This window comes from Pelophylax lessonae (genome assembly GCF_965119305.1).
Source record: "Pelophylax lessonae genome assembly, chromosome: 4".
Classification (NCBI taxonomy): domain Eukaryota; kingdom Metazoa; phylum Chordata; class Amphibia; order Anura; family Ranidae; genus Pelophylax; species Pelophylax lessonae.
In genome coordinates, this window is record NC_138771.1 from 641,311,739 (window position 1) to 641,322,903 (window position 11,165).

General features: G+C 41.8%; 1 protein-coding gene across 1 annotated transcript; it reads left to right on the forward strand.

The window, feature by feature from the left end:
• Nucleotides 1-8,335: 8,335 nt before the first annotated feature.
• On the forward strand, nt 8,336-9,268 carry LOC309552914 (olfactory receptor 10A7-like; the record flags this gene model as incomplete). Its single annotated transcript, XM_082253821.1, has 1 exon — nt 8,336-9,268. The coding sequence occupies one exon, from the start codon at nt 8,336-8,338 to the stop codon at nt 9,266-9,268; it is 933 nt and encodes a 310-aa protein (XP_082109947.1).
• Between the last annotated feature and the right edge of the window lie 1,897 nt (nt 9,269-11,165).

Here is an 11,165-nt window from a genome sequence, read left to right on the forward strand (position 1 = left end):
CAAGTGACAGGCTAGTGACGTATATATACGTCACTTTGCCTGACCGGGGCTGACTGCCGACGTATATCGTCGTGCGGCGGTCGGCAACCGGTTAAAACTGCCAAGGAAAGAAGTTGAAAAGTCTCTCCTTTAGATCCTAAAATCAGATCCTGCTTCACGTGCCCACAACTCTATATTCATTTCCCTGCACTTTCATGTGTACCTTTATTTTGTAACCTTTTTCTTCTAAATACATTTTTAAAACTTTTCACTGTAAACAGAGGCTGTTGTTGTTGTTTTCCTTATTAATGCTAATTAGACTTGGAGATAACATATTCACCTGGCAATTCTAGTAACACCTGGGGTAAGGGTGGTACTATTCACACAAGGTAAATCCTCAAGGAAATGCACCCTTATAAAAAGAAGACCTGGAAAAAAAAATCAGCCCAGGCCATAGACCTGACAGTGAAGAGTTGACATCCCATTACACCAAGGCAGCTTACGAGAACACAACGTACAGTAAGTGTAATTCATTGTTTTTTCTGCTGTTTTTAAAGATGGTTGTAGCTCTATTAGTGCACTTACAACAACACATATGGGTTGATTTAATAAAACTGGAGAGTGCAAAATCTGGTGCAGCTGTAGATATAAACCAATCAGCTTCCAGGTTTTATTGTCAAAGCTTAATTGAACAAGCTGAAGTTAGAAGCTGATTGGCTACCATGCACAGATGCACAAGATTTTGCAGTCTCCGGTTTTAGTAAATCAACTCCAAAGGCACATAATAAACTAAAAAAGTTAGTATGATATGATAAGTAAAGAATGAGGCTGTGAAATGGGAAGGAGTGAGAAAAGTCACAGAGGGGATAATGGCAACAGAACTATTTGATGGTGATTTAGAATGCTGAGGTCCGCATTCAGTTCATTGTCTCTTGTGTCAGACAGAATTATAATTTATAAGCTTAAAGATTTTTCTTTCTTGAGCGTTTTTTTTTATTTCCTTTAACCACTTAAGCCCCGGAAGATTTTACCCCCTTCCTGACCAGCGCCTATTTTGCGATTCGGCACTGCATGACATTAACGGACAATTGCGCGGTCGTTCGATGCTGTACTTAAACAAATTTGACGTCCTTTTTCTTCCCACAAGCAGAGCTTTCTTTTGGTGGTATTTGATCACCTGTGCGATTTTTTGATCATGCGCTATAAACAAAAAAAAAGAGCGTCAATTTTGCAAAAATAACAATATTTTTCACATTTTTTTATATGAAATTCCCAAAAAAAAGAAAGTAAAAATCAATTTTTTTTAACATTTTAGGCCAATTTGTTTTATGCTACATATTTTTGGTAAAAAAGATCGCAAAAAGCGTATTTTGATTGGTTTGCGCAAAAGTTATTGCGTTTACTAACTAAGGGAAAGATTTTTGGCATTTTTGTTGTTTTTTTTTTTAACGCGTAATGGTGGCGATCTGCGATTTTTTTGCGGGACTTCGACATTGCGGCGGACAGATCAGACCCTTGACTGACATTTTTGACACTTTTGGGGTTACCAGTGACATTACTACAGTAATCAGTGCTATACATATGCACTGTTACTGTAAAAATGACACTGGCAGTGAAGGTGTTAACTTTTTTGAGAGGGAGGGGTTAAGTGTGTCCCTAGGGGCGTGCTTCTAACTGTGATTGGTTGTGGCTAGTGATGTAAGAACAGTGATCAACGGTCCTACATAGCAGAACCGTATGATCACTATTCTTACACAGGGGAGAATGACAGGCGCCTTTGTTTACATCAGCCGCCTGCATTTCTCCCGGTGTAACGGACGATCGCGAGTGCCCGGCGGACATCGGGTCCGCCGGGCACACGCTCGGGGGTTCCGTGACCGAGCGGGAGCACGCATCTGGCGGCGCGCCCTCGCTCCCCAGAGCCTCACAGGCTAGCGTTGTAGATCTTTGTCGCTTTGCCTGTGAGGGGCTGACTGCCGACCTAAATAGTCGTCAGGCAGTCGGCAAGTGGTTAAAGAACCAAAACTTGTCTTCTCTACAGTGGTCTGCTTGTGAGAAATGATGTCCCACAGGAGAGCAGTAATAATTTTCCTTGCATCCTTTTATCACTGTTTCTAATGTCTGTCCCGTCATACTAATTCATCATCCCTGGTTGCACTGAATGAGGTAAAGGACATTACTGGATGTGCACCTGTGTAATCCAGTAATATCGATGGGGGTAACATCTGGGTGTAGAACACTTTTTGGATGTGGCTACACAGTTTGCAGGAATTTTTGCCCCTGAAGATGTCCCATCGGATGAAACAAATGTAGGGTGGAGTTGGTGCCTGGTGACATCACACACTGTTGCCAAGATAGGCAGCAGCATTTCTGTAAGTGTATTGTCAGCTTATGTATGTTATTATTGATGCGGTTTTAATAAGAAGCTTTTACATACTACACTATGGGGTTGATTTACTAAAACTGGAGAGTGAAAAGTCTGGTACAGCTGTGCATGGTAGCCAATCAGCTTCTAACTTAAATTTGTTCAATTAAACTTTGACTGGAAGCTGATTGGTTTCTATGCAGAGCTGCACCAGATTTCGCTCTCTTCAGTTTTGGTAACTCAAACCCAAAACTCTTGGATGATTAGCCGATTCTTTTTGCTTTAACTTTTTTCATTATTATAAAAAATGCTGTACATTTAAATTGGAAATATATTGTAATAAGGTTTAAAGTGAAATAAAATTATTCCTACCTAATGTATGATGCTGGTATAAAGCTGTAATTATAAATCCCAATATGCAGAAGTATAATTATTCTTTTTTTTTTTTTGATAGGGCCTTTATTTTTGGCTAATCTTTATATATATATATATATATATATACAGTGGATACGGAAAGTATTCAGACCCCCTTAAATTTTTCACTCTTTGTTATATTGCAGCCATTTGCTAAAATCATTTAAGTTCATTCTTCTTCCTCATGAATGTACACATAGCACCCCATACTGACAGAAAAACACAGAATTGTTGACATTGTTGCAGATTTATTAAAAAAGAAAAACTGAAATATCACATGGTCCTAAGTATTCAGACCCTTTGCTCAGTATTTAGTAGAAGCCCCCTTTTGATCTAATACAGCCAGGAGTCTTTTTGGGAAAGATGCAACAAGTCTTTCACACCTGGATTTGGGGATCCTCTGCCATTCCTCCTTGCAGATCCTCTCCAGTTCTGTCAGGTTGGATGGTAAACATTGGTGGACAGACATTTTTAGGTCTCTCCAGAGATGCTCAATTGGGTTTAAGTCAGGGCTCTGGCTGGGCCATTCAAGAACAGTCACGGAGTTGTTGTGAAGCCACTCCTTCGTTATTTTAGCTGTGTGCTTAGGGTCATTGTCTTGTTGGAAGGTAAACCTTCGGCCCAGTCTGAGGTCCAGAGCACTCTGGAGAAGGTTTTTGTCCAGGATATCCCTGTACTTGGCCGCATTCATCTTTCCCTCGATTGCAACCAGTCGTCCTGTCCCTGCAGCTGAAAAACACTCCCACAGCATGATGCTGCCACCACCATGCTTCACTGTTGGGACTGTATTGGACAGGTGATGAGCAGTGCCTGGTTTTCTCCACACATACCACTTAGAATTAAGGCCAAAAAGTTCTATTTTGGTCTCATCAGACCAGAGAATCTTATTTCTCACCATCTTGGAGTCCTTCAGGTGTTTTTTAGCAAACTCCATGCGGACTTTCATGTGTCTTACACTGAGGAGAGGCTTCCGTCGGGCCACTCTGCCATAAAGCCCCGACTGGTGGAGGGCTGCAGTGATGGTTGACCTTCTACAACTTTCTCCCATCTCCTGACTGCATCTCTGGAGCTCAGCCACAGTGATCTTTGGGTTCTTCTTTACCTCTCTCACCAAGGCTCTTCTCCCCCGATAGCTCAGTTTGGCCGGAAGGCCAGCTCTAGGAAGGGTTCTGATCGTCCCAAACGTCTTCCATTTGAGGATTATGGAGGCCACTGTGCTCTTAGGAACCTTAAGTGCAGCAGAAATCTTTTTGTAACCTTGGCCAGATCTGTGCCTTGGCACAATTCTGTCTCTGAGCTCTTCAGGCAGTTCCTTTGACCTCATGATTCTCATTTGCTCTGACATGCATTGTGATCTGGAAGGTCTTATATAGACAGGTGTGTGGCTTTCCTAATCAAGTCCAATCAGTGAAATCAAACACAGCTGGACTCAAATGAAGGTGTAGAACCATCTCAAGGATGATCAGAAGAAATGGAAAGCACCTTAGTTAAATATATGAGTGTCACAGCAAAGGGTCTGAATACTTAGGACCATGTGATATTTCAGTTTTTCTTTTTTAATAAATCTGCAACAATGTCAACAATTCTGTGTTTTTCTGTCAGTATGGGGTGCTATGTGTACATTCATGAGGAAGAAGAATGAACCTAAATGATTTTAGCAAATGACTGCATTATATAACAAAGAGTGAAACATTTAAGGGGGTCTGAATACTTTCCGTACCCACTGTATATATATATATATATATATATATATATATACATACCCATAGAAACACTCCTGAACCTTGTGGACAGCTTTCCCAGCAGAGTTGAAGCTGCTATAGCTGAAAAGGGGGGTCAACTTAATATTGAACCCTACGGACAGTGCGGGATCTGCCAGAGGTGCAGCAGATCACTGAGGGGAGCTTCACTTTCCAGGGGACACTGAGTGGGTACAGTGCGGGATCTGAAGGGATACAGCAGGATAGGAACCTACATATGCCCAGTACTTGCTGTACCATGTGAGTGCATTTCATATTGATTCATTTTCCTTTAATAAAAACTATAATACACTAGGTTGGATGTGCGCCTGGTTTTGTTTATCTTTTTCACATTGTAGCAAAGTGTAATTTCTTCACAGTATTGTCACATAAAAAGATAATAATAAAATATTTACAAAAATGTGAGGGGTGTACTCACATTTCAAGCACTACTCTACTTGGATCTGTTTTCTTTTGGCTCCTACCTTGGATTTACATCCCTACATGGTGTACTATTACACCCAGCATAGACTAATCTTTATGGACACTAATAATTGTTATCTTTAATAAGAACTATTTATATCATTATTCCTTTCAGAGCCTGTTTGGTACATACTATATTAGTGTCTATGGTGCGTTCGGGCTTTATATATTTTTATGGTATAGTTATATATTTTTGAAATGTAATCACCATTTCACATTTACACATTTTAGTTGCAAGCGCAGAAAACGTGGGGTATATTATCACCCCTCTTTTTTTTTTTATTTCTCAAGATGACACCTGCCTTGTCTGTACAAACAAAATTGTGGCTTAACCAAACTGCTTACATAATATAAAACCACTGAACAATATTTGCAGCTTTTTATCTCTTGAATAATACACTCAAAAATGTATTAAAGATAAATCCTGCCACGTCTCTTGCCCATACAATGTAAATTGCAAACTTACCAAGCTGCTTACATACAGGCCAGGCACTATATAAAATGTTGGGGTTTTGCCTCTCAGCTAATATACTCTAATGTTTATTTTAATAACAAATCTGCAGAATTGGCCAAAATGTGGATGTGAGTGGATGGGACCCATGGATTTTCCACCGTAGTTCCTCAAAACTATTCTTTCCCCATGACTATTTGCTCACAGGTACCTTCAACAGGCTTCACTACATCACAGGCTTCCCTGAGCACAGTCTCGACCAGTGCCGGGTTAAACTCTGTAGAGTCCCCTAGACAGTCGAAACCTTGGGTTACCCCTCACGGGTTTCTGGTTGTTTCTTGTGTGCATGCTCTAGGGCAGGGGTGTCAAACTCAATTTCATTGCGAGCTGCATCAGCATTATAGTTGCCCTCAAAGGGCCGGATAAGATTAGATGTCCGGTGCACCCCACGCCCCCTTAAATGCTTACATGAGATGTCAGGAGCCCCCCCCCCCCCACCATAAGAAGTCACCCACCCTTCCTTACATCACAATACGCCCCCTTACCTTGTGCCGCTGCCAGGAAGAAGATGCAGGTAGATCTGGGAAGAAGTGCAGGGTCTGGAGAAGAACCAGAGAAGGGCTGGAAAGTCTGCTGAATGCTGAGATCAGGGGAGGCAGAGGCAAGGTGGTATTGCGGCTGCACAGAGAGGTGAGGGATCTGTAGGAGTAGTTCTGCCCTCCTCTCTGCTGAGAAGGGTGGTGGGCAAAAACAAACCTTTCTGCAGCTGCACAGAGGAGTGCAGGATCTTGCAGAGGATTTCTGTCCTCTCTGCTGCCGACTACTGAGGCAAGGTGGGGGCAGAGACAAAGGGGTGCCACAGCTGCAGGAGAGGTGCTAGGGCCACCTGAAATGGCATGGGGGGGGGGCACATTCAGCCTGCGGGCCTTGTGTTTGACACCTGCGCTCTAGGGGAATATCATTGAAGTAAGTAGTGTGCACGTTGGCCACTAGATGAAGATGACCGGTGTGGCACTGTTCTATTGTAGTTTAGGCTGCTAGGTAAATTTAGTTGGCCTCTCTGTAATCAGTGGAGCTGGGGTTGATTATTAAGGACTGCTCAGTGTCTCGCAGGCTGCTGCTCTGATTACAAACAAGTGGCTACAGATTATATTGGTCAGGCAACGCACTGACATCTTTGCTGCCAATTATAATAATTGCGCGTGCCCTCAACATTGGGAAGGTACATTGCAAGGGAGGTAGGGAAAAAAAGCCTACCCCCTGGCAAGGAATCTTGTCCCCACGTTGATGGAGACAAGTGCCTCATTCCCACATACCGGGATCCCTGTCATTGTGTTTACATTCCTGCAATGCAGGAGAGCTTTTGTTTTTGGAAAAAAGTAGCAGTGCGCCAGCATCATTTTGGCGGTTGGTCAACGTTTTGGTTGGCATTTGAGCATTGCTCATCAAAATAATGCTGGATCTAAATTGCTGGGTGACATGATTGATATTGGATTTACATTGTGAACCTTTTTTTTTTTTTTTGGGGGGGGAAGGGCCTTTTTTTAACTAAGGAATTTTCTCATGGAGTTCTAAATTATAACGGGGGGTAATGTCTATACTGTACTTTTTCGCACAGGGAGAGAACTGTATATCTGTGTGCACCCTTATTCTAAAGAGAGCTTCCAGATGTTAGAAAAGAGGGCAGCATGGGTATAACCCATGGTAAAATCCATTCAATTACTCAATAAATAGCATCACTTAAATTTTGTTTAACCTTCCTAGCGGTATTCCCGAGCGTGACTTGGGGTTAGATTTTAGAGCCTAAAGCGGTAACCCCGAGCCACACTCGGGGTACCGCTAGGAAGATCGCTGGATCCTGGTAGAGGTTTTACTTACCTTTTCTCCGGGATCCAGCGAAGAATGCGGGCAGTATGCGGCGGCGGAGCTTCCTCCCGATCGTCTGCGAGCCCCGGCTTCCGTCTCCAGCGACGTGACGTCTGCTGGGGGGTGGAACCGGCGGCAGATTCAAATGTAAAACACACCAAACGCACTGATACCATTCAAAATAAAAAAAAATATTTTTATGTAAATATATGTATATATATATATATATATATATATATATATTAAAAAAGAATAGCGCAACCATGCAAAAGAAATGACTATCAAATATGGAGACAATCCATAAATAAAAATGGGGATTTAGTTCCACCATATGGCCATATCGTGCTCAAGCCCACCACTGCGTCAAAGTACCCCATTATCAGTGGGTCCTACACTATCCATAAAAAAGGGGTGAATCCAGCCTCTCTTACCCTTGGAGACAACACTCCTTGCTGGGAAGATGTGCTAATGCACTGCAGGGGACTCCTCCTATATCTACTTGATAGAGAACACCAATAGAGTACAGGTGTGTGTGGGGGATGGGATGCTCAACCCCATAAGTCTGGTCAGACCGAATACAGTGTAGGATAGTGTAGGACCCACTGATAATGGGGTACTTTGACGCAGTGGTGGGCTTGAGCACGATATGGCCATATGGTGGAACTAAATCCCCATTTTTATTTATGGATTGTCTCCATATTTGATAGTCATTTCTTTTGCATGGTTGCGCTATTCTTTTTTAATATACATGTTGCTTGGTCCATAGCTGCACCGGCTTTAGATATACATGTTCAGGGTTTGCTCCCCCAATTTTTTGCTTGTTTAATATATATATAATGTATACAGTTGGTTTGGGCTGCTCATTCACAAGAATTACATGCAAAATAATGGTACCTAAAATCCAAAAGAATCATACCGCCAGGGAGGTTAAGAAAGACTTACAACATGTAGTTATTCACAGATACTGCATTTCTCACACATTTTTCTTTTCTTGCAGAAAGAAGATAATTTTTGCATTCCTGTATAGACTCTGCAGACATGTGTGAAGACAACCAAACTGAAGTAACTGTATTCTTGCTTCTTGGATTTCAAGGACTTTATAGATTTAAAATTATTTTCTTCATTTTGTTCTTTTTACTTTATGTGGTGATATTGAATGGAAACCTTCTCATTATTATTTTAATATCAACAAAGGACCATCTTAAAATTCCAATGTTCTTCTTCCTCAAACACTTGGCAATAGCCGACCTACTGATATCCACCTCCATTGTCCCAATGATGTTAGAAATTATTCTAAAGGATGATATGACAATATCCATCAGTGTCTGCATCTTCCAGATGTATTGCTTCTGTTTTTTTGGATTTGTACAATCTTTTCTTTTAGCAATCATATCTTATGATCGATATCTAGCCATATGTAACCCAATGCGCTATAATTCTATCATGAAGCCCCACATTTGTGATAATATAGTTGTCGGGTGTTGGTTGGCAGTCTTCTTTGTGTCAAGTGAAATTATTTTGCTGCGTCAGTTACAATTCTGTGGTGGGAATAACATTGACCACTTCTTCTGCGATTCTGTTCCATATATAGAGCTGTCTACTTCTGACACTTCTTTTTTAATGTTCATTGATTTTTCTGTGTCCATTTTAGGCATTTTTTTTCCTTTTGCCTTTATTGTTCTTACATATGTCCTGATTTTCTTTACCATAATAAATATCTCTTCATCCATTGGAAGACGGAAAGCATTTTCCACATGTAGCGCACACCTGGCTACTGTATGCTCATATTATGGAATGTTGATGACTGTGTACTTGGTGCCATCAGAGGAAAGCTCCACCAATACCAACAAATTTAGGTCTCTTTCACACATTGTGGTAACTCCAATGGTGAATCCTATTATCTACAGCCTGAAGAACAATGAGATCCGGAAAACTCTTCAAAGAATTTTCAGAAATATTAAAACAATTTAGATACGTTGAAACTATATCCTCAAAGTTCTTGTTTACAAGATGCCAATACTGATCATGATTCATATATATCTGTTGCCTTTTTTTGGACCTCTAACTTAATCTCTTAATTTTCATTTTACAGGCTTCCAAAGAAGTTAAAAATAATTATTTAGGTGTACTTGATTGAGAAATCAGAGCTTCTAGATCACACTGACCACTAATGAAAATCAAACCAACAATCTACTGTTAACATTATTCCACCATGCCTCATCACTGATGTGTTAGGCATAGTTTTAGCAGGACCTTAACCCCTTGCCGACCTCCGCACGACTATTTACTGCGGCGGTCAGCCCCTCACAGGCAAAGCGACATAGTACTACGTCGCTAGCCTGTGAGGGTCTCTGGAGCGAGTGTGCGCCGCCGGAGGCGCGCTCCCGCTCCTGCGCGGTCACGGACCCCCCCCGCTTGTGTGACCGGCGGACCCGATCATCCACAGGTCACTCGCGATCGTCGGGTGGAGAGGGAGAAAGGCAGGCGGCTAATGTAAACAAGCCGCCTGTCATTCTCCCCTGTCTAGGAATAGTGATCATACGGTTCTACTATGTAGGACCGTTGATCACAGTTCCTACACCTCAAGCCACACCCAATCACAGTTAGAATCACGCCCCTAGGGACACACATAACCCCTCCCTCTCAAAAAAGTTAACCCCTTCACTGCCAGTGTAATTTTACAGTAGCAGTAACAGTGCATATTTATAGCAGTGATTACTGTAGTAATGTCACTGGTAACCCCAAAAGTGTCAAAAATGTCAGTCAAGGGTCCGATCTGTCAGCCGCAATGTCGCAGTACCGCAAAAAAAAAAAACGCAAATCGCCACCATTACGCGTTAAAAAAAAACCAACAAAAATGACAAAAATCTTTCCCTTTGTTAGTAAACGCGATAACTTTTGCGCAAACCAATCAAAATACGCTTTATGTGGGGTTTTTCACCAAACATATGTAGCATAAAACAAATTGGCCGCATTGGTCTCATGCTGCAAATGTCCTCCACTGTTTTTAAGGTCATGAACTGACAGCTGATTTTGGGTCACAGGTGAGCAAAAGTAAGTGCACTCCTGTGACCCGCATGAGAAGTGTGGCCAAATAAACTTTGGCCATACTACTTTTTAATGGCATAACAATGGTTGATGTTGATGAGGACAAGGGCCTCTTCCTTACAACCCTGGCAGGTGGTAGTGAGGGCCTTGGAATCTGGAAGCCCTTTTTAATAAAAATGCCCCCAGATATCACCCCCCCCCCCACAATGTGAATGAGTATGGGGTACCCCTCCTATTACTCATTCACAAAAAACTTGTCTCCAAGGAATAAAGGAACCCAAACATATAACAAGTCATGTATTGAAAAATAAAAATCACCCCAAAAAGTCCATTGCTGTAAATCCCAAAGCTTGCCGATTGCTGACTCTCCAAAAAAAAAAAAAAACTTGATGATCTGTCACATACCCGTCGCTAATTATAGTCAAATGACAGCTCCCTCCCAGATACATAACAGAATGGGCAGGGAAGGATGTGAAACCTTTCCCCAAATATGGCCAGTAAACCCTTTTTGGGAAGTGATGTCACTGCTATCCCGGACCCTTTGATTATATGGTGGGGATTCCTGGTGAAGTTACAATTTCCTAAAGAGACAATGGGTAGGAAATTGTCACATACAACAGTGGAAGAAATCCTGCTTCTATATGTGATGCAAGCTTCCCACCAAAGAGCAGATTGAATGGGCTAAAGTTTAGGCTTTCGTCTGAACAACCAAAGAACCAAAGTTCGGTCCGAACTGCCTGCTCCTTCCTAGCCTTCACAAATACTTCACATAATGCAAATAATCTATTTATTTCTTATGATCGTCAGTTCCATCTAGAGG